Consider the following 24050-nt stretch of genomic DNA (forward strand, 5'->3'; position numbering starts at 1 on the left):
TTCATGTGATCAGGTGAAAACATTGGTACAAGACAAATCGCACAAATTTTCGTTCATTCACTGCAATAGGTGAAGTCTGCGCAAACATCATGATGACCTTTTGAACCTCCTTACTTTACTTAACGAAAATTTTTCGTTAATATGCCTGTCTGAAACATGGCTAACACCAGTAGATGGCAATCTATCTGGTTTGCCAGGATATACCAGTGAATATAGTTACGGTGGGGTTCAGCGAAGTGGCGGATCTGCCATTTTTGTGAATTCGTCGATTTCGTACACTCGTCGTCATGATCTTTCGTTCCGCAATTTGTTGTGCGAGTCTGTCTGGCTGGAGTTCGACCGGAATGTCCTGTCCCTCAATTACCGGAATACAATCCTGGCGTCCGTTTATCGCTCCCCTTCATCGTGTTATTCGGACTTTTGTTCGCAGCTACAAGAAATACTCAGCGTCTTAACCAATGAAAACAAGAACATCATCATTTGTGGTGACATTAACATCAACATACTTAATTCCAACTGTCAGCCATGTTCTGATTATACCAACTGCTTATTTAGCTATGGTTTCTCTTCCTTTATCGATGTTCCAATCAGGTGTGACACTTCTGGTTCTTGCACATTGATAGATCATATATTTTCCTCATCATCTTCTGATTACACCACTGGAGTAATAGATTATTCCATTACTGACCACTATCCTCTGTTCTTCCTTCTGGGTGTCGCAAAACGTACGCAGTGTCACCAATATTCCCAAAATTCTTTCAATGAAACGTTACTTATACAGAAGGTACAAGGCACCTGTTGGGAGAGCGTTTTTGAGAACTGTCCTGACAGGGCGTACTCGATATTTTTATCAACAATAACAAACTATATCCATGACTGCACAACGCATGTGTCCTTTCAGCAAAGATTCTCGTCTCCCAGAAATCCATGGATTGCAAATGCATTGCTGCGCTCTATAACAAAAAAGAATATTCTTCACAAAAAGGTGAGACTGCAGCCGTTCAACACAACTTTGCGAACTAAATTTAAGAATTATAACGATATCCTTTCTGCTTTCCTTAAACGCGCAAAACGGGACTATTATGAAAGACGGAGAATTCAGAACGGTATCAATACCAGGCGTAGTTGGGAGCTTATTAAAGAATTTCTTAATATTACAGAGTCTAACACGGGCATTAAAAAGATAATTTACGACAACGACAAATGCACAACCGAGGCTGACATATCAAATGCTTTTAGTGATCATTTTGTCACTTGCCAGAACACGCTATCGCCTAGTGTTTTACGCCATCTCCCACGTTGGCCTCAGTCATTTTTCCTTCAACCGGTTTCTTTCGAAGAAGTTTTAAAGGTAATTTCTTCTCCTAATGTTACTGGACCTGGCCTAGATTCTATTCAGCCTTCTAGAATAAAACTGGTTGCGGCAGACATATCATTTGTTTTTGCATATATAGTTAACAAAATTTTTAGCACAGGCATATTTCCTGATTTGATGAAACATGGTAAAGTAATCCCTGTATTCAAAAAGGGTTCCCGTGAAAACATTAATAACTACCGCCCAATTTGCATTTTGCCGTTTTTTAGTAAGGCCATTGAAAAACTTATTTACACTCGTCTAATGCACTATTTCAATAAATTTATTCTTCTTTCTCCATTCCAATTTGGTTTTAGGCAGAATTATTCGATGGAATTGGCATTAATAAATTTCACGGATAACATTGAACGCTTTATTGACGAAGGGTTTGTTGCAGGAGCCATATTCATCGATCTAACAAAAGCCTTTGACACTCTAGATCATTCTATTCTTCTGTATAAGCTCGAATCTTTCGGTATTACTTGCCCACCTTTAAATCTTATTCGTAGCTACTTGTCTAACAGGCCTCAAGTAGTGTATCTTTATGGCCAATTCTCTTCTACTAAAGTAATTAACTGTGGCGTTCCCCAAGGCTCTATACTAGGCCCATTGTTGTTCTTATTATTTATAAATTATCTACCAAATGTACTTACCAATAGTAAATGTTTGTTATATGCTGATGACACTACCATCTACTCATCACAGAAATCGCTTACCGCACTTCAAGGCACACTTAACACTGATCTTAACAATGTGTATTCCTGGTGCACTGATAATAAACTTCCAATTAATCCTTTAAAAACAACCTTTGTACTATTTCATTATCCCCAAACATCGATTTCTTCTCCAATAATTGTCTCGCTAAATACTTATGTTATACCGACATCTGATACTGTTAAATTTCTGGGTATTACTCTCGACAAACACCTTAAGTTCAATAGCCATGTCAACTCGCTAATAAAGAAGGTTTGATTTGGCATCCACATTATCATTAAAACACGCGCATTCTTCAAACTTCATATTATTAGATCGTTGTATCATGCTTATATTAACAGTCATTTATCATGCTGTTTATCGTCATGGGGTAATACATATGCCATTCATCTCAAACCACTTCAACGTCTTCAAAATCAGGCAATAAAATTAATGACATTTAGGTCATTCCGGTGCCATTCTTTACCTATCTATCAACGTCTTAACGTTTTACCCATTCAACAGCTGTTCTATCATGAGTTGTCACTCATTACATTTCGTCTCTTTCATAGTGAAATAACCTTAGACGGTCTTCCTTTTGATAACCTCGCGACCAAAAATATTACTAGGTTTGCAGAACGCAATAACCTTCTATTGCCTAAAATCAGATCTAACTATGGTAAATTTACATTTCGTTTCCATAGTATTTCACTTTGGAATCGCATCCCTGTTAATATTAGGTCATCTCTTTCATTGCAGTTTTTTAAGCACAATATGAAAAGTGTACTGTTAGCAGAAGCATCTTTTCATTTGTCATGAAAACATTTTCATATATATTACATTTTATTTACATTACTTCTTTCATTGTATCGTTGAGCTTCATATTTCTGTAAAACACTTTGTATTGTTCTTTGTTCGTAATATGCAGAAGAGCCAAATTTTTGTTAGATTACTAGATATTCCTGCTTATAATTATTTATTGTGACATTACTGTATAACGCTTTTTTTACTATATATCTAATTGTCTTCTATATATTTGCACTTGATCCCTACGAATTGTATTTTTTAACGCGTTTCATTTTTCTTTTGTTTTGTTTGTTTGTTTGTCCTCTACATGCTGCTCTAATACTCATATGCACCCACTAATGATAGTAGGTCACCCTGGCAGTTTCTCACTCTGGGACCTCCTGATGCTGTATATAATATTTAAGCCCGTTTTTTGTACATGTCATAACAATAAACTTGAACTTGAACTTGAACACCGCCCATAGCGCCCATTTCTGCCATGTTGGACGAAGCTTTCGCCGCGCTCCTACGCGAGTTTCCCACTTTGACGCGCCTGCCGGACTGGACGCAACCGGTACAACATGACGTGTGCCATCACATCGTCATCTCCGGCACACCGGTCTATTTCCGACCCCGGCGTTTGTCCCCGGAGACACTCAAGATCGCTCGAGCGGAGTTCGAACACATGCTGCAACTTGGGATCATCCGCCTTTCCTCCAGTAACCGGGCATCACCACTTCACATGGTGCCTTACAAGACGCGAGACTGGTGCCCATGCGGCGATTACCGGGCATTAACCAACGTCACAGTTCCTGATCGCTACCCTCTACCGAACACTCAGGACTTCACGGTAGCGTTGCACGGTGCGACGATCCTTTCTAAGATCGATCTCGTTCGCACCTACCATCAACTACCGGTCGCTGAAGAAGACATTCCCAAGACCGCCATCACCACACCCTTCGGTCTTTTCGAATTTCTCTGCATGCCTTTCGGTTTACGGAACACGGGCCAATCCTTTCAGCGTTTTATCGATTCCGTCACCCGAGGTCTGCCTTTCGTTTTCGCATACATTGACGACCTTCTCGTCGCAAGCTCAAGGCCAGAAGAACATCTTCACCACTTGCGGTTGTTGTTTTCACGCCTTGCCAGTAAAGGAATTGTCATCAACGCCGCCAAGAGTGAATTCGGTCAACCCGAACTCGAATTCCTCGGTCATATCGTCGACGCTAACGGCATTCGACCTCTGCCGTCTAAGATTCGCGTCATCGAAAACGTTCCCCGACCGACCACACTCACCAAGCTTCGCCAATTTCTCGGATTCGTCAATTTCTACCGCCGATTCATTCCCGAGTGCGCACGACGTATGGCTCCGCTAGACGCTCTCCTGGTAAACAAACGCAAACAAGTGCGACAGTGGACTGAAGAGGCCACCGACGCTTTCACAAGAGTCAAGTCTGCCCTCGCCGACGCCACGCTGCTCAGACACCCAAAGCCAGACGCACCCACTGCCATTTTGACCGACGCTTCAAACACCGTCGTTCGTGCCGTTCTGCAACAAATCATCGACAATGCGTGGCATCCACTCGCTTTTTTCTCTAAGAAACTGAAACCTGCGCAGTCCCGCTACAGCGTGTTCGGCCATGAATTACTCGCTGTTTACCTGGCTATCAAGCATTTTCGCCATTTTCTCGAAAGCCGTGCATTCACTGTCTTGACTGACCACAAGCCCCTTGTACACGCAACGAATCGTTCGGCGTCCTCTTACTCGCCCCGAGAGATTCGACATTTTTCCTACACCTCCAAGTTTACAACAATGTTCCGCCAATTCAAGGGCACCGACAACGTTCCAGTCGATGTTCTGAGTCGTGTCAATGTCGTTTCCTCGTTGACATTGGAACCTTTCATCATCAAGGCCGACTTAATCGCCAGTCAACAGCGTGACGACACTGAACTTCGTACACCCCGGAATTCGTCAACGCCCCTGAAATTGGAAGACGTTGTTGTGACCCCAGATGGTACGTTTGTCGTCTGCGACACTTCTAACGACACACCTAGACCATACATTCCGGCATCCCTTCACAGACGTCTATTCGAAACGGTACACAACCAGTCGCACCCTGGCATACGCGCGACACAGAAGCTTCTTTCCAGTCGTTTCATTTGGCCTCGGCTAAACGCGCAAGTTCGCGATTGGGCTCGCTGCTGTTTGTCGCGTCAACGTTCGAAGATCCAGCGTCACCCCATTCCGCCTGCCAAGTCTTTTCTTCCACCGAATGCTCGTTTTGATACCGTACACCTGGACCTCATCGGCCCTCTCCCGCCTTCGCAAGGTTACTGCTACCTACTGACATGCATCAACCGTTATACACGGTGGCCAGAAGCTACACCTATATCTGACATCTCAGCGCCCACAGTTGCAGCAGCTTTCGTGTTTACGTGGATCACAAGGTTCGGCTGCCCATCCACAGTAATCACCGATCGCGGTCGGCAGTTTGACTCAGCACTCTTCAACGAGCTATTCAAACTACTCGGAACGAAACGTTTTCGCACAACTGCTTAGCACCCGCAGTCCAATGGACTAGTTGAGCGTTTTCACCGGCATCTCAACGCCTCCCTTATGGCACATGAATCAATGGAGAAGCGGGTCCTGCACTTGCCCCTCGTCTTACCTGACATCAGAGCCGCACTCAAGAGTGACCTAGGTTGCCCCTGTGCTCAGCTAGCCTACGGCACTCACCTACGCCTTCCGTGCGATTTCTTTGTCGCCACCACCAAAACCCCGACGCCATCTCCTGCCGACTACGTTGCCGAACTGCAAGCTTTCTTCAGCCAGATTTGCCCCGTGCCTACACGTTCACAAGAAGCAACGTCCCCGTACGTTTCACCCGCACTCACCTCTGCTACCCACATTTCGTGCGTAACTGTGCCGTGCGGAAGCCTTTGCAACCACACTACTCCGGGCCATATTGTGTTCTAGTGCGTCGTCCGACGACGTTTGTTGTGAATATCAACGGCCGATTAGACACCATTGCCCTGGAACGTCTCAAACCCGCCTACATCGAAGCACCCGCGCCATCAGCTCCACCAGTATGCGACGCGACCCTGCTGCATCCTTCGCCGCCGCCTGCGCACGTGACACCCAAGATCAACGCCAAGACACGCCGCGTCACGTGGACTTTCCATCGTTCGTCGAACTTTCCTCCTCTCTAGGGGGGGAGCCCTCTGTAGCAGCAGCAGCATCGGCGTCGCACGAGGGATGACGTAGACGCTCGGGTCTACACGAGGCACGAGCGGCTGGCAAGCTCCGGTACGGGCTATCGTTCCGAAGGAGATCATTAAAACGAAAGCTACGCTAAGCGATCGCGTGTCGTTTCTTCCTCTCCTGCGAGAGTCCGAGACATTACCGGTCTACGTGGTCACTGGTCGCCACAATATCTTTATTTTTAAAGATATTGGATTCTATTACCACTTGGTTCTGATTATTCAAATTTACTTGGAGATTGAAAATTTTATACTGGCACACCCCTACCTTTTAGCCCTTTTACAGCTACCATTCAAAAGAATTTTTATATTGACAACTCTTCGCCAATCACAGATACTCTTTGGTCATGTTAGGCCCTTGTGCTGATAAAGTACAATACTCATCATTTTTTACTTCCTCGAGAAATTTTCGCCAGTCGCCGTGATGCTTCATGCACTAGCATTACAGGCATGGGTGGTGGTGGACTTTCCCAACATTGCATTAAAGAGCAAGGCAATGAGCTGAGTGCAGTTGTATTCACTCCACTGCGTGTGTTCAGCTCGCGGAATGTAATCATGATATAGGCGTGAGAAATACAAGCATCCAAATAAGCGTAATAACTTCAAAGGGCAAAGGTCATGTCTTTTGGTATCTCACTGCTAAAGGTTATTTAAGTGTAAACTTCAAATTTATGTGGTTGTTGCATGGCTTTAAGACGGCGGTATGTGCTAAAAGAAGCTTTTCATAAGGTATACAGAGTACACCAATATTGGCTCGGATATTTCTGACAGCCCTGTCTACTGAATGGGCAGGCTTTGGACCCATTGTGCTGCAGTAACCCCTGCAGCCTGGTCCTAGGAGGCCGAAATTCGTAAGAAAGAATTATATATTTATAACAGCATTGAAAATCTCGGAACTCTTCTTGCACAATTCTGTAAAGTATATCACATCGCAAATGAATGTTTTGCGGAAGTAAAAATAAAACTATAAACCTGTGTCGCTCATGCCTTGGGTTGTCTTTTTTCCATTCTCTCGCAATAATTCTTTTACTCCGTTCAATTTGCCAGCATTCATATTTCGGCACACGGAGCAGGTGAAATCATGCCTTTGTTTAGCAGGAAGCTGCATATGTGATAACTGTATAATGAAAGCAGGTTTTCAAGTTTGGGCTTCACAGTGGATTATACTGCTCTTTTTCTGCCACGTCGTTCCCACTTTACGACCACTTGGCATTACCGTACGATGGCTTCGCAGCAGGTCGACTCGCTGTCAGTCGGCTGCCGCTTGCGTTGCTGCTCGGTCCTTCTCGCACAGTTCTCGGAAACACAATGGCGAGTAGAACCCGGTACATCCAAAGCATGCGCATAACCTGTAGTACCTGCCAGAAGAGGTCAACCAAGCGCGCTTCGCGTCGGCATAGCATCCAATCTAATTTTGACGGGTATTTTTTTTTCAAAAAATAAAGTATACAAGTTGCACTGTCTTGAAAGACATACGGACGAAAAAACATTAGGAAAAAAATAACATGACTTGTACACTGGAAGATACAGTATGTTAGGTGCTTTTTAGAACACCTGAATTATTATTCTTAGCCTTTTGAGCTATTGAATCAGGCATTCATAAAATGTTTATTTTGTCATTTTCTACAATATAAGCCTAAAACTGTAGTACGGGATTTCTTATTTTTCTTATCTCTTCAAAAAAAAAACTGACATGCAGAAGAAACAAAATATTTGAAATCGGCATGTGTAATTAAACAAGTCTCCATAATATCATCAAAACTGACTGACAAACGTTTTGGTTTCACAAACAGGCTGCATCGTTAAATCTGACATTCCAGTTCTGATGTGTAGAGCCAAGTTTGGTATCACGTTAATACCTTGTGTTTCCTAACCTTTCTTGCCGAGTGTCATCCTTCACGTGCAAGAAACATGGAGACCATTTACAAATACGACAATGCATGTTGGTGAGTTGAGTCATTTGTTTCGAATGCCTTAATTGAATAGTTGCTCATTTAAATTTGCGTCCTTCAGTACACACTTGACAGATGGCCTTACTTGAGGGCTTGGGCAAGTGCAGGGTTTACCATCACGTTAATACCTTGTGTTTCCTAACCTTGCTTGCCGAGTGTCATCCTTCACGTGCAAGAAACATGGAGACCATTTACAAATACGACAATGCATGTTGGTGAGTTGAGTCATTTGTTTCGAATGCCTTAATTGAATAGTTGCTCATTTAAATTTGCGTCCTTCAGTACACACTTGACAGATGGCCTTACTTGAGGGCTTGGGCAAGTGCAGGGTTTACCATAAACAGAACCCTTGAAGTTACTACACATACTACAGTCAACTTCAGTGATCACCTTGACGAGACGGGCGAAATTGATTGAATAATTCGGCAGATCAAATTCTCCGAAAGACTCCGAAAATATTTCGAGGACGCTTAAGCTTCGCTTTAAGAGCGCAAAGCGATAGCATTCAAACATCGCCGAGTGCCTCTCACGCTTCCCGGCAACTGCAGCGTGTGTAACCGTAATATCTACCCGGAAACGCTGGTGGCGAACGTTGCGTACAAATACAGTCTTTCTGACCGAAAGGCGCCCTCTTGCGCGAGTCGCGATGCCGTGGAGGCGAGCGCCATCTGGAGCTGTTGCAAGGAACCGGGCTCGCCACTCGGTAGCCTTCGCGCTCCTTTGCGCCTGCGCGGGCAAATGGCGGATGCTGTGGCCGCTTTAGGGAGTAGCAGAAACACTGGAATACGGCTTTGTTTCAGTTTGAGCGTAACAGAAATAGGCTTTCTCGTATATTCAAATTACAATCCGACGCTATCATGTTTGCAAGTTGTGTGTAATTCTTACTTTGCAATTTTTCTAGGTATTTTAGCTTGAGAAATTCAATTAGATAGGTAACTTCCTTGCGCCACGTGGAGGGCGTGGGTATGCGTGGTTCCAAAATATTTTGGCCGAAAAGACGCTGGACGCCGACGATGGATTTTCTGCGACACGGGGCCCTTAATACTATCGCGCCAATGCCTCAACACACCACAGACTCATGGCAGCAATTGCCCGAGTTTAACATGCCCCCATTCAAACGTGTACCTACTTTCTATCTCTCCAAAGTTGAAAACTAACATAGAAAATGACATCAGGGCTCCTAACTTAGTGTAAATCTAACGCGCACCCCATTTTTTAGCACGAGAAAGGGGCAATGGTCTAATATGTATTGCCCTATGGCCGGCCGTTCCATAAGATTAGCTTCGCCGCAGTAGATTAAGGTTTAGGGTAAAGCATACGAACGCTGCGAAGGTGGTTTGGATTTCATAATCGATTGCATAGCTCGGGCAATTTTCAGCCCACTTCTTTTTGTGAAAAAAAACAAAACAAAAACAAATGGGCACATTAGTCGGCCTAATACCATGATCAGACATTGTGGGATAGTTATCCCTTGAAAATCTAATGACCTGGTGTTGAATTACCAGAAGTTTACTGTATTCAAATTAAGTTGGTTGGTTATTGGAGATGTTTTTTTTTTCCTGACAGTGTTTTCTCATGTCCACAGAGTCCCGAAGAGGCAAGCAACCTCTCCATAGAAGCGATGCCCGCAAAAGCCGACAACTCCGGTGAGCCGCAACCTTGTGAATTCGGCATTGTTGCCTCACCTCTGTTTTAATTTGTTACATACGAGCACGAATTGAAGTGGTCGAATCATAAATGTACAGGAAGACTTTTCCCTCACCTTCACCTCAACACTCGCCCGCCTGTCTCCTATGAAAACGCCAGTGCGCACTCAGTTTCTGATTTCGGTTCTCGTGAATCATCTCCGGGGTCGACGCAAACAGCATTCACAGCTGTCGCCGCCAAACCTATTGCGATAAGAATTTTCGCCTATCTGTTTTACAGCGCAAGATGCCTAGTGCGTGGTGGTGCACTGGCCGCAGGAGCACCACCAACTCGAAGATGTCGGCGTGTCGTGCCCCGAAGGTCTGCGCACTCTTCGCTTTACGGAGATGTCAACCATAGCTCAGTTTGTTAAACTGTTTTAGTTAGTTCGGATCGTATGTTTTCCCTGTTAGCATGCTTTTTCTCACTTTTTTCAAAATCGTATGAACGGGGTTCTGCTTCTTTTGTCCCACACTTTGGTATATATCTCGAAACTAGTGTCATCCTGGAGATTCCTTTCACGTGGATAAACTTGTCTGTTACCATCCATAAATTGCCGATTGCGCATAATTTGGAAGATAATTAGTAAATTATTGGTGATTAGTTGAATGTGTGTTTCAATTTATCATGGTAGGAATGTATGCCTCTTCGTATAACCAACCTTGGGGGCAACAATTGCGCTAGCCTCCTGACGCGATCTTTAACAATTGCAGAAGACAAAGATGCTCGCCCTGTATAGGAACGCACATTACAAAAAATAATGAAACAAGATTAACAACGTCATTTCCATAGAGTGGCCTGTCGGATATGTTGCTATCAGCGTCGATGTGGTGGAGAAGTATAGAACAACACTTGCTTGTGAATTACTGTTATGGTGGGTTTGAAGCTTTCACGTTATCAGTCGTGGTGACTCAGTAGCAAATTCTGGTGGGAGGTGGACTGAACTGGTGTGCCGAGCATCGGGTGCACTTTACAGAACCCCAGGTGGCCAAATTTGATCCAGAGCCCTCCACAATTGCTCCACAATCCCCTCCAGAGCCCTCCACAATCCCGGCCATGGCAGCCGCATTTCGATGGAGGTGAAATGCGGAAACACCGGTGTACTTAGATTTAGTTGCACGTTAAATATCCCCAGGTAGTCGAAATTTCCGGAGTCCTCCACTACGGTGTGCCTCATAAGCAGAAAGTGGTTTTGGCACGTAAAACCCCATAATTAAATTGTTTTTTTTTACACAGAAGGTGCCGCAATTTTCACAAATTATCCAGCAATCCGAAAAACAAATTTCAGTAAGTAAGACAGAAAATCATTTTGTTAAATTTCAGGGCCGGCATTTGCCGTGCCCACACTATCTTCACATCTGCATCATGCGTAGAGAAGCGAGCCACGGTTTCACATCCACTCTACCACCACGACTGATAGTGTCGCCTGTAGTGGAAAGTCGCTATCGTGAAAAGGGTTGGCAGTAGGGAGCAAATTCTTCATACGCGTCTTGCTTCAACGCGTCCCCAAAACTTCAGATTATGCGACCACCAGCAGTAAACACGCGGAAAACAGCACGCGTGGTGCCCTGTCATCTCGGCACGCAAACTCTTCGCATGCGTGGCAGGTTAGCTTTAAAACTGGGCGTGCAATTGCCTATGTGCTCAGCCACACTGACAGACATGCGCAACCAAAGCCACGCCTGTAAAAGAGACGCGCACCGACCTGCCTCCCACTTTCACTCCCCCTTCCCTTTACCCTTGCTTGTGTATGAAGCTGGCGCTGGTCAAGCAACCTTCCTTCTCGGCTCGTCTCACGCGCTTACAGTTGCCAACCTATTTTCTGGACCTCGCAGGGACCAAAAAAAGAAAGTCAGAAAAATCGGACAATCCGAAAAACGTGCTTACACCCAATAAAGGGAAATTTATTATGCTTAGAGTGGCTTACAAATATCTCTAATAGGGCCCTGCCTCGGACTACGCTTGGAGGCGATCAGATTTGCTAGTATTTGTGCAAGAGTGTCGTCCTCTTCGTATACAGTTGACAATGGTGTCGCTGCTTTGGCAATATACGTTGGCGGAGATTGCCATGGAGATCGAAGGAATGACCCAGGTTACTTCACACCACTTCGCTCTTGCACACACACAGGGGCAACGCCGAGCAGACAAACGCAAAGACGCCCAAACATACACAAAGATGTGACGTTGTCTCCGAGACACACCTGCTCTGCGAGCATACAGTGTAGCAACTGAAACATAAAAAAGAAAAAAAAGACGGATCCCGCAATAAATCATTATGACTATAGCGCTAACCAAAAAGAAGAAATGCAAAAAAAAAGTGCCCTCTCCCGGACCTTTTGGCAGCTAAGGCTCGACTACCTTGTGCATAGCGAGCACTAGCATGGAGGCAGACAGATTATTGCACAGATTTTTGCATAGCAGAAAGTTTTTGTGCAGTCTGCCTGTTGGTAAACATATATGCACGCAGAGCAAGCATTTCTGCCCAAAAGGTGGGTGGGCATATAGACTTTAGAAGAAATTGAGCTCGGCTTAGTTCGTATTTAGGGCTTGACATTTTTATCGCACTGAAATATGAAGACAGCAAAAGGAACACAAACGGTACGGGTGCTAACTTCCAACTAGTCTAATCAGGACAAATACACAGGTGTACAGAGTCAAACAGCTGTGTAGCGAAGTGCTTGGTGCCTACGAAATGATTCGTTATACAGCTCACTTTGTTGTAAAGGTTCCGCACCGCACAGCCGAGACAATTATTCCTTCGTTATAAAGGTCATTTCATTCTAAAGGTGTTCGTTTTAGAGGTGCTCGACAATATGCTGCAGTCAACTCCCACTAATTTCACCCTGGAGGAACTGTAAATGTTGGTCGAATGATCCACAAGGTCGAATTAAGGGTCGACGCGGGGATCGTATCACGAAATTAACAAAAAAATTGTTTTTGGACACCACGCGTTTATGTCTCTGCAACTGTAGGCTATATCAAAATGGTTTGGCTGAAAACTCGCTAGAAGTGCCTAAAATATATGAATTTGTCAGTGTGCAGGACAACAAAACAGCTTCAAATTGCAAAATTCAGAACGATTTGTGGAGCCATATCTCTTCCTTGTCGATGCTAGCTGGCCAAAAGCTTAAACTTCGGAAAATGCTGTGGTTAGCAGCCGTGCTGCGAAGGTCTCGGACATTGTGGTCTCGGCATTACGACTGTGCGTCAGCCGCAGAAGAGCCCTACAATTGTTATTTATGGCGCTTCGAGTAAAAAAAATGCGATGTTCAAACGGCAGAGCGCCGCGGCGAATCGTTATGAACAATGGGCAACGCGTAAGCTGAGCATGGCCGATCCTTCGGAACGTTGTGTGGCGGCAGCATGTGGTGTAGAGTGTTTTTACCGATTCGGACCTCGTGAATAACGACAGCAATTTCTGAGTGGCCATTGTTCCCATAATGGAAGAGCATATTAAACAATTGGGCTAAACCATTGAAATAGACGTAATGCACGTGCTGCAAAACGGGACAATTGGGGAAGAACGAATGTGTCGCAATCATGCCTCCAGTACTACAGCGGCACATGCAGCATTGCATGTCCCGTGCCATGCTGTTTTGGCAATAGGCCTTTTTCCTCCCTGTGCCTCTAATGCGAGTGACCTTCGCTGTGGCTTCTGAAATCAGCATATGGCGGACGCTGGTTCATCTCGAAGCCCCTATCAACATTGCGGTTGGATTGGAGCGGGGCGCATACAGCAGTAAGCCCAATCTGGGGCCCTATAACGTAAAACAATTCCAATGTGTGTCTATTACAATCTCCTGACGCCAAATTTGCGTAACCACCGACGCAAGCACCGGGCGGTCACCCACAGGGTTGTCTGAACACACAAATCAAAAGCTCTCCTGGCACATAGGTCACTTTTGTTTGCTTGAAAAACCAATAACGTTGCCTAAACTGAGCTGCTTGTCGTATCTAATTGGCTGACAAGAGGCGAGGAGAACGCTAAAGTGGAGAGGGATTCAATGGGGCAGAGCCAGTGCACTGAAAATCGATAACCGAATGAAGAGGGTGGTGCCGGCGTCTGCGATTGGTCGGCTTTCCCTTACTTAGCTTGTGGTGGCTGGTCGAAAATCACGCCGGCATGCAACGGAAGCTTAAGACTGACGCTAAAACTGACCCTCAGCAAAGAAGAGTGAGCAGAATGAAGTGGCAAACGTGCCGAAAGGGCTCGAAAACGTTACACGGCCGCGCAAGAAGTTTTATTATACGCAAATACACCCATGCTCCCCGGCAGGTGCGAGTAGCCAGCGTCTCAGCGATCGGCGGCAGCCACCTTTTATTCCTTTCGGAACGGGCAGCTTGCGGCTATTCCGAAGAAAATTCAGTTTTGTTCGGCATATTAATGCATCGTTATCGCGTACACGTCACTTTGACGCGGTGAGTTTGTGCGGTTTGGCGACGTCGCGTGACAGGCAGGTGAAGTGGGTGCAGCCCGAAAACTTCTTACCAATAGCCGAAGGCTAATGGCAAAAAGAGGTCGAATGAGAAATAACTATGTTTATTTTTTCTGTCAAATCATGCATAATCAGTGCGTACACATCATATCAGATGGGGAGGTATCGCGGTTTTCGTGACGTCGCGTGACAGACAGGTGCAGTGGGCGTGGTCGAAAAAAGATTTTGACCAATCGTGGAGGGCTGATAGCAGAATTGGAATAGAAAAGCTTGGAATAGTTTTACTTTATAGCGCCTCTGTTTGCGCTTCAAACCGCTCTATGTGCAACTTCTTTTTACCGTGACTGGGTTCGAAACTTTTATCGTAACATTACATTACCTTAAAATATGTTCCCTATATCTGGAAGTGGTTCCAATGGGCAGTTTTGAAAAATTGTAAATCTACTGTATTGTGATTGTTATCAGCCAATAGAGCGTTGGAACTGGGATCATTAGTGGTGGGTTAGACTGTTGTATATATTAACAAGGTTCAACTGTATTTGACCTACCGTGATATTCCAGTGGCTATAGCTTTGCACTGCTGAGCTAGAGGTCGCAGGTTCGATCGCGGCTGCAGAAGCTACATTTCTGCGCGGAGGCAATACAAAAGCCCCTATGCACTTAAATTTGAGGTGGTGCTAAAGAATCTCTGGTGGTAAAAATTAATCCCCAGTGCTCCAATATGGTGTGCTTCATAATATAGTGCGCCTCCTTGTTTTGCATCGTAAGGTTCATTACGGTACAAAGCAAGACACCGCCAAAGAAAGGTAAAAAACAATGCGGTGCTCACTGTCAACTAATATTTTATTGAAGAAACGACCAACACTTACATAGGTACCGCTTTAAAGAAACCATGGCATGCGCAAGAAAGAGAGATAAAACATCTCTGTTGAAAGTCCCTACTGGATTTGAAAGGGGAACGGAGAGGCTGGGAGAGACGCAGAGGTACATCAAGGCAGCTGCGAGAAACTTGCGCATAATCATGAGTGACACAGGTAATGAAATTCCTTGTCATGAAGAGTGATAGACGGTTCACTCGTACACGCCTTGTCCTTAAGGCCCAAACAACGAAACGTGCCTTTCCTTCGAGCACTTCCTAACCTTACGTGAGGCCTCCTTACAGCGAAGGACCGATTGAGGAAGCATGCATACTCTGATAGCTCCCTTCACCCGTCCTCACGTAAGGAGCGGTTGCCGCATGTCTGGGTTCGATATTATCTCTTAAAAGCTTTACGCGAACACCATTATTCAATAGGAAAATGTTGTATCGTCGCACAATGTTTAAATTGAAGAGCTAATATAGAGAAGCGTGAACGCTTTCTTCTAGTTTTGTTTACTAAAGTTTAGAAAAGTAGCGCATTACAGCGCAAAACTTGATGTGCTCCATCAACGCTGGCACGCCGGCGTCGTGCAATGCCTAACAACGCCTAGCAACGCTTCCATGCCACGCGCGTGACTGAAACGAACATGCCTGGCAAGACGTACCGTGCTCGCGCTTCTCCCCAGGTGGGCGACAGCGCGCATGCGCAAGCAAATGTCACGTGGTTAAGCAGTGAGGTGAAGCGCTCGTTCAGGGCCAGGAGCGGCGTAAGGACGCATGAAGGTAGCTTTGGAGCTACCTTATGCCGAGGAAGCACCAAGGAAGCCTTCACCGAGGGCCCCTGAGTAAGGAAGCTTTCAGAGTGACATAAGGCAGCCTCACCGCAATGAAGGCTTCCTTACTGAGGTAAGAAATATTTCATTGTTTGGCCCATAATCTGTATATTGTAAGCCTAAGCGATTTCTTTTGTCAATTGGCTCACGTGTTTATAAATTACATTATTTTCTCTTCTACAAACATGGAGGCCATACCTTGAACCGACGTTCTTAAGAGGAAGCTTAAGCTCGGGCCCAACTCCATCGCGGCCCATTCAAATACATGTAAAACGCAAAAGCGTTTTTCTGAGATAATCCCTGGACAGATTTTAATGGAATCTGTTGAACTTCAGAGCGACAGGTAATTTCTAGTGACTGTTGGAAGCGGAATTTCCATTTATGTCTTGAATTTTGTTAAAAAAGTTTTCAAATATTGGACATTTTGAAAAAATAGAAGCACGAAGTTTATAAATTCATAGCTCTGCATCAAGAACAGATATCGCGGTTCTGTAAAGGGAATCCTTTAGATCTTTCAAAGCGAACCAATTCGATATGTCATTTTTCATCTTACGTGAATTTGTTACGTTGTTTAGAAGGGTTCTGCAAAAACTATATTAACATCTTCATAAATTTTTTTGAAATTCATGTCTAAATAAAATCTGTGCGCTTTAGACGTACTATTACATGCAACTCACAGTATTGTGATATCATTTATCATTGCTGAGCTACAAAGTTTTAAACTTAAAAGGTAAAGAGATCTAGAAACTGCAGTTGATGTTCTTCAAGGGCTTCGAAAGTAAAATCAAGGCCCATGCCGTGCTGGCTGAATACAGTCATAACTTAATCAACACCCTCGGGTTGAATGTCACTATTAAAACGCATAATGAAATCAACACAGCGGGAACCGTTACAAGAAAGCTTAGCAAGGTGACCCTCTAGTTGCCTATCAATATAAGCTAGAAAAATGTCAGTGATGATGGGAGCCACACAATGGCCAATGCACACCACCGATTTTTGTACATAAGTACGGCACGTTGCAAATGTGTCGCAAGCCCCAAGGGTAGCGTTGGCCTGGCGGCCTGGAGCGCAGCTGGAAGCATCCGAAGGTCCTGGCAAAGGATGAGTCGACTGCTAACAGAACAACTTGTTTATTATAGCATCGCAAAAGAGCGGCCGGTCAGGTCGACCGAAGTGGAAAGACGGGAGAGCACTTTACTCGACGGAAGAATTCGAAGCCTCTCTCTAGGCGTCCGGGGGCAGCTGCTTTTATACTCTCGGAGTCGAGGGCAAGAAGGAACCGATCGGGATGATGCGCACGTGACAGCGACGCACGGACACGTTGAGACGAGAAGTGACGCATCCACCGGGCTGGCGCCGGTCAGACCTCCTCGCTTCACAGTTGGGAAGCTCCTCTCCCCGGCTGCCGCGCTCTGACAAGCGTGGGCACCAACATGCACACACACAGACACACACACACGAAGCCACATGGCATTGAAACATGCCTGGACGCGCTTGCCGGGAGGCGTTGTGGCAGCGCTGAATGGGCCAAAATGTTCGCCGCTTTGAACGAAGCCGCGGCGTCCGTTGCATCCGCGCCGGCTATACAGCGCGTCGGAGGCGAAACGTAACAGACCGCCCCGCCGGGAGAAGGAGATCCCGATGGTCAAGGGACTGCATCCGCTGTCCGGAGGGATGTCGCTCGATGATGCTCATAACCGAAGTCGGTCGCCCCTCGGCGTTTCTTGAGCGCAGCGCACCGAGAAGGCCTCGTTCTCACGTTCAGGTTCACACAGGACACTGCAAAGTGACTTCGGGAGAGTTCCCATTTTTGTTCTCGTTCCCAGCAAGCGTTAGAAGTACGCCGAAACTTAACCGCTCAGTCAGCAAGCCCGATACAACCCTCACTAAGCCATGCCAGGCTCTTTCCCCTTTTATACCTAGTTCCTATTTCCTTACAGTAGTCTAGCAGCACTCAGAACGCGTCCACAAATTGGAAAATTGCACTAGAAAGCACGTCATCCCTTTTAAGCACTAAGCAAAAGCAATATGTTAAAAATCGTACCTCAGGAAGAAAACATCAGTAACAAACAACTTTGAGGCTGATTCCTACGTTAGGGGCCTCGACTTAAGCCATCGGCGTTACCGTTGAGACCCCCCTTATTGTAACGCACCTCAAAGGAATATTGTTGCAAAGTTAGGCTCCAGCGCAGGAGGCGGCCATTTTTGGGAGGGATGATCTGCAGCAATTGGAGAGGGCAGTGATCCATCTCAATGATAAACCTCCAGCCGTCTAGGTAGCATGACAATTTCTGAACGGCCCACACGAAACATGCACACTCTTTCTCGGTGGCGCTGTACGCCTGCACACGACTGGTCAGCTTACGACTAGCATACAGGACGGGGTGTTCCACATCTCCACTTTCCCGTTGGCACAGTACAACGCCCATGCCTCGCTCACTAGCATCGCACTGAACAACGAACCCTTTTGTGTAGTCTGGCGATCGTAGCACAGGCTGGCTTGTTAGGGCCCTCTTTAGGGCGCTAAAAGCTCTTTCCCTTGTCTCGTCCCAGACGACTGTTTGGGGCTCTGTTTTTCTTAGAGCATCCGTCAGGGGAGCCGCGATATCAGAGTACCTGGGAATGTACATCTGATAGTAGCCGGCGACACCTAAGAGCGACCGAATATCGGTCTTCGTGCGCGGTTGCGGGAAGTCTCGCACAGCGGCCACCTTTATTTCAGAGGGGCGGCGACGACCCAGTCCAATCACGTGACCGAGGTAGACAACTTCGGCCTGTGCTAACTGGCACTTGGGAGCCTTGACTGTCAAGTGCGCTTCGCGCAGGTAGTTTAGCACTGCCCGCAAGTGTGCCATATGCTAAGACCAGGATGCGGAGAATATCGCTACGTCGTCTAAATACGATAAAGCGAATTATTCCTGTCCCCGCAACACTTGGTCCATGAGGCTTGAAAAGCAGTATGGCGCGTTCTTCAAAGCAAAACTCAAAACTTTAGAACGAAATGTTACCATTGGTGAAATGAACGCCGCATACCTACTGGCCTCTTTTGTAAGTGCAACCTGCCAATAACCCCGGACAAGATCTAGGGTGGAAATAAAGTGAACGCTACTTTCTCTAGGCGCTCCTCGATGTTAGGGATCGGATAAATTTGATCCTTAGTGATGGAATTAAGCCTGTGGTAGTCAACGCAAGGACGTGGTTCCTTGCCCGGTACCTCAACTAAAATCAAAGGTGAGGTATAATCACTCTCACCCGCCTCAATAACACCGAGCTGTAGCATTCTCTTTACCTCAGCCTCCATAATATCGCGCTGGCGGGGTGACACCCGGTACGCCTTGGATTGTACTGGCTCTGGGGAGGTAAGTTCTATTTCATGAGTAAGGACAGAAGTCCTCCCAGGCCTCTCAGAGAACTGACCTTGAAACTCTTGTAAGAGCTGGTGTAGTTCGGTTTTCTGCTCAGGCGACAGCGGTGATTTACTGATTAAGTCACTAATGACTTGATCGGTGCCTTCCCTGTTCGTCACTGAGCCTAGTCCCGGAAGCTCGACCGGAAGCTCTTCGGGAACGTTTACCACCATACACACCACTGCTTCCCGTTGTCTATAGGGTTTGAGCAGATTACAGTGGTAAACTTGCTGTGCTTTCCGTTTTCCTGGCAGACTCACCACGTAGTTAACGTCCGACAGTTTTTGCACAATCCGTGCTGGGCCCTCCCACTGGACGTCGGGTTTGTTTTTTAGCGACGTGCGCAATATCTTTACCTCATCGCCCACCTCAAAACGACGGGCCCTGGCTGTCCGCTCTTAATAAACCTTGGCCCTCTGTTGGGCCTTTGCCATTGCTTCACCTGACAACTCCTGTGCCCTTCTTAAGCGTTCGAGGAGCCTAAGCACGTACTCTACCACGACTGGGCCGTCGCCCCTGCCTTCCCACGAGTCTCGAAGCATGCGAAGCGGAGACCGCAGCGAGCGACCGTACACCAGCTCAGCTGGCGAAAACCCTGTAGACGCATACGGCGCGGTCCTTAATGCAAACATCACCCCAGGCAGACACAGCTCCCAGTCAGTTTGTTGTTGAAAACACAATGCTCTCAACACGCGCTTCATGACGGAGTGGAGCTTCTCAACGGAATTCGACTGTGGGTGGTACACTGAGCTGCGTAACAGCTTTACCCCGCATCTTTCGAGAAAGGCTGTCGTCAAAGCGCTAGTAAACACTGTGCCCTGATCTGACTGGATTTCCGCAGGAAAACCAACTCGCGCAAATATGGACAGTAGTGCATTGACTATCTCAACTGAGCTGAGTTCTTTAAGCGGCACTGCTTCAGGGAACTTTGTCGCATATCAGATCACAGTCAAAATGTGTCTGTACCCCGTGGCTGTTACCGGCAGAGGTCCCACTGTATCAATAACGAGCCATCCAAAAGGCTCCGTAATGATAGGTACCAACATCAATGGCGCCCTCGATTTCTCCCCTGGTTTTCCCACCCGTTGACAGATGTCACATGTCCTCACAAAGTGTTCTGCGTCACGAAAACACCCCGGCCAATAGTACTCTTGCAAGAGACGGTCCTTACTCTTCTTAACTCCTAGGTGTCCGGACCACGAACCCCCATGCGACAAGCGCAACAGATCCTGACGGTAGCACTGAGGCACGATCAGCTGATTGAACTCCACTCCCCTGTGGTCTAGATACTTCCTGTACAGGACCCCACCTCTTTCCACAAAGCGAGCATTTTTCTTGGCGATACCTTCCTTGGCATTGCAGCGCATGTTGTCTAGCCTGCCATGCTTCTTTTGCTCGGCTATCAAAGCCAACCGGCTGACTTTTAGCAACCTTTTAGGTCCATCTGACGTAGGCGCGGTGAGCAAATCTGCAGGTAGCTCTTCTAGCTTTCCCTTGTCGGGCATTTCCTATCCACTATCTGGTGCCTTCAACGCTACAGGCTCAATTTTATTCACTTCGGACGTGCTCTGAATATCACCTTGCTGCGCCTCCGACCCTTTCTCATCGTTCGACAACGTCGACCCCCCAACTACCGCCTTTGCAGCGAGCTCCCGGACTCTCGATCGGGTTAAGGCCTGAACGCTAGCCTCACCAAACAAAAGCCCCTTCTCGCGCTGGAGGTGATCGGACCTGTTCGAAAATAGGTACGGGTACTGGGGGCAGCATAGATTACACTGCAGCCTCCGTCTCAAGTGCTCCGAAAGGTACTTCACTAAGCACTTTTGCTACGGGCAGACACACGCTATCAGCTTCCACGGCTTGCTTGATCCATGCGCACTCGCCCGTGAACAAATCGGCTTCTACGTAAGAGGGGTGAACTACATCCATTGTAGCTGCGGAATCGCGAAGGACTCGGCACTCTTTCCCGTTCACGAGGAGGTCTCGCGTGTAAGGCTCGAGAAGCTTCATGCTCTCGTTAGTGCTGCATAATGATAAAACACGGCTTTTTTTTTTGTTTCGGGACACTGCGCCGGAAATGGACCCGGCTTGTGGCATGTATAACACACGCGCGCTTGCCTCGTCTCGAACCGCTTTCTGCGTTGGGCTTCGGCTGCCGCCGTCTCCTTACGTTCGGTCGGACTGCTTTCACTCGCATCCGCATTACGTGTGTCCCCCTTTGCTCTCACGGGCGTGAACTTCGGCCTCTCAAACTTGGAGCCAAATTCACCCTCTTGACCAACCTTAGCTCCGCGAGCCCAACGCGTTACAAACTCCTCGGCTAGCTCGGCGGCTTTAACCACCGTACTACCGTCTGGCCTATCCGAAACCCAGTACCGCACGTTCTCAGGTAACCGACTATAAAACTGTTCGAGCCCGAAACACTGCAGAACTTTCTCGTGGTCACCAAACGCTTTCTCTTCTTTGAGCCACTCCTGCATGTTTGACATAAGCCTGTAGGCAAACTCTCTATATGACTCACTTGTGCCTTTCTCATTTTCCCGAAACTTCCGACGGAACGCCTCCGCTGACAGCCTGTACTTTTTTAGCAGACGCGATTTCACTTGGTCGAAATCCTCTGCCTCCTCTCTCTTCAAGCGAGCGAATACGTCGGCTGCCTCACCGGGTAACAAAGTGAGCAAGCGCTGTGGCCACGTTTCCCGAGAGAACACCAGCTTTCCCGAGAGAACGCCTGCTTCTCGCACGTTCGCCCAAAGTTAACCAGGAACAAACCAATGTGCTCTCCAAGCTTAAACGGCCACATCAGGTCAGTCATTTTGAACGATACTCGTTCTCCTGCACCGTGTGCCTGACTTCCATTACGAGCGCGTAAAATCTCTACCTCGAGACGCTTCATTTCCAAAGCGTGTTGACGGTCGCGCTCTTCTTTATCTTTTTGTTCTTTACGTTCGCGCTCGTCTTTCTCTTTTTGCTCTTTACGTTCGCACTCCTGTCTTTTTGCCCTCTCCTCAATTGTCTCAAGGCATTCCGACAGCTCCTCATCCTCAGCTTCTAACTCAAGAATAGTCCTTAGCAGTTCTGGTTTTCTGAGTTTGTCTGAGACATCCAGACCCAACTCCCTTGCAAGCTCCAGCAATTTCGGTTTGCGCAACGACTTCTAATCCATGGCTGCTCTGAATGCTGCTTTCTCTACTGCCTACTATTGTCTTGCCGCAAACTAACCCGGCAGCAACGACAACCACAATTACCAGCTCTGTTTCTGACCCTAACAAAAGCCTGGCAAAACTCAGAAGAAAGTCCCGCACTCACCAAACCTCGCAGCCAAGAATTCAGCGCAGTCGTTCCGCTGTAGGCAACCAGTCCTCACACACGGCTCGTTGAACTGCTCCCGGATGGTCGTTGTGCTGCTCAGCATACAGTCGACCGCATATCTTCGCTGCTGGCCTCCGTTGTCGCGATCTCACCGCTGGCAAACAGTTGTTGCAAATGGGTCGCAAGCCCCAAGGGTAGCGTCGGCCTGGTGGCCTGGGGCACAGCTGGAAGCATCCGAAGCTCCTGGCAAAGGATGAGTCGATTGCAAACAGAACAACTTGTTTATTATAGCATCGCAAAAGAGCGGCCGGTCAGGTCGACCGAAGTGGAAAGACGGGAGAGCACGTTACTCGACGGAAGAATTCGAAACCTCTCTCTTGGCGTCTGGAGGCAGCTGCTTTTAAACTCTCGGAGTCGAGGGCAAGAAGGAACGGCTCGGGATGAGGCGCGCGTGACGGCGACGCACGGACACGTTGAGACGAGAAGTGACGCATCCGCCGGGCCGGCGCCTGTCAGACCTCCTCGCCTCACAGTTGGGGAGCTCCTCTCCCCGGCTGCCGCGCTTTGACAAGCGTGGGCACCAACATGCACACACACACACGTGCACACACGAAGACACGTGGCATTGAAACATGCCTGGACACGCTTGGCGGGAGGCGTTGCGGCAGCGCTGAACGGGCCAAAATGTCCGCCGCTTTGAACGAAGCCCCGACGTCCATTGCATCCGCGCTGGCTGTACCGCGCGTCGGAGGCGAAACGTAATAGGCATCAATTTTTGTTTTTCTGCAAAACACAAAATAGGTTTCCTATGACTGATAGCAGACAATATGCTGAAGGAAAGGCAAGCAAATGGAAAGTGCACTGTCAAACAAGTGAACAGGTACATCACCTGTGTTAAGCACGTTGTGTATGCCATTGCCATTTTCTTGTGGTACACGGTACGTGGGACAAACAAAACGCTGTGCAAACGTTCAATTTGGGGAGCATGAGCTACCTCTTCAAGGGTTGCGCCACTTCCTCTCCCGGAGCATTCTAAGTAGTATGGTTGCCGCCCCTACGTAAAAAAACTAATACCATTTATAAACATGCGAGCCACTTGAGAAGGGAAATTGCTGAGGCTTACAATATAAAGATTAAGGACACGGCGTGTATCAGCGAACCGCCTATCACTCTTCGTGACCAGGAATTTCAATACCTTTGTCACTCTTGATTGTGCGCAAATTTCTCACAGTTTCTCTGATGTATCCCGGTGTCACGCGCATGTCACGATTTTTATGCTGGCACCTCCACATGTGTTAGACATTTCTTCAAGAAAATATCGCTAGAGAGTCAGCGCTACGTTGTCGTTTTTACCTTCCTTTTCTCCTTGTCTTGTGTTGCGCAGTTAAGAACCTTACGATGAGTCCTAAACAAATTACAGTCTATAAACTTTGCGCTGTGTTTGCACTTATTGACAAAAATGCAGAAAAAA

The 24050-nt window shown here is 47.0% G+C and overlaps 1 protein-coding gene across 2 annotated transcripts in view; it reads left to right on the forward strand.

Annotated features, from left to right (window-relative positions):
* The window catches only part of LOC135908423 (uncharacterized), a 171584-nt gene that overhangs the window by 44018 nt on the left and 103516 nt on the right, over positions 1–24050 (forward strand). For both annotated transcript variants that reach the window (XM_065440198.1, XM_065440199.1), the window contains exon 7: positions 9632–9692. In XM_065440198.1, the coding sequence (XP_065296270.1) occupies positions 9632–9692 (61 nt within the window). The remainder of the gene's footprint in view (positions 1–9631; positions 9693–24050) is intronic.

Source organism: Dermacentor albipictus, unplaced genomic scaffold (assembly GCF_038994185.2).
Source record: "Dermacentor albipictus isolate Rhodes 1998 colony unplaced genomic scaffold, USDA_Dalb.pri_finalv2 scaffold_25, whole genome shotgun sequence".
Lineage (NCBI taxonomy): Eukaryota > Metazoa > Arthropoda > Arachnida > Ixodida > Ixodidae > Dermacentor > Dermacentor albipictus.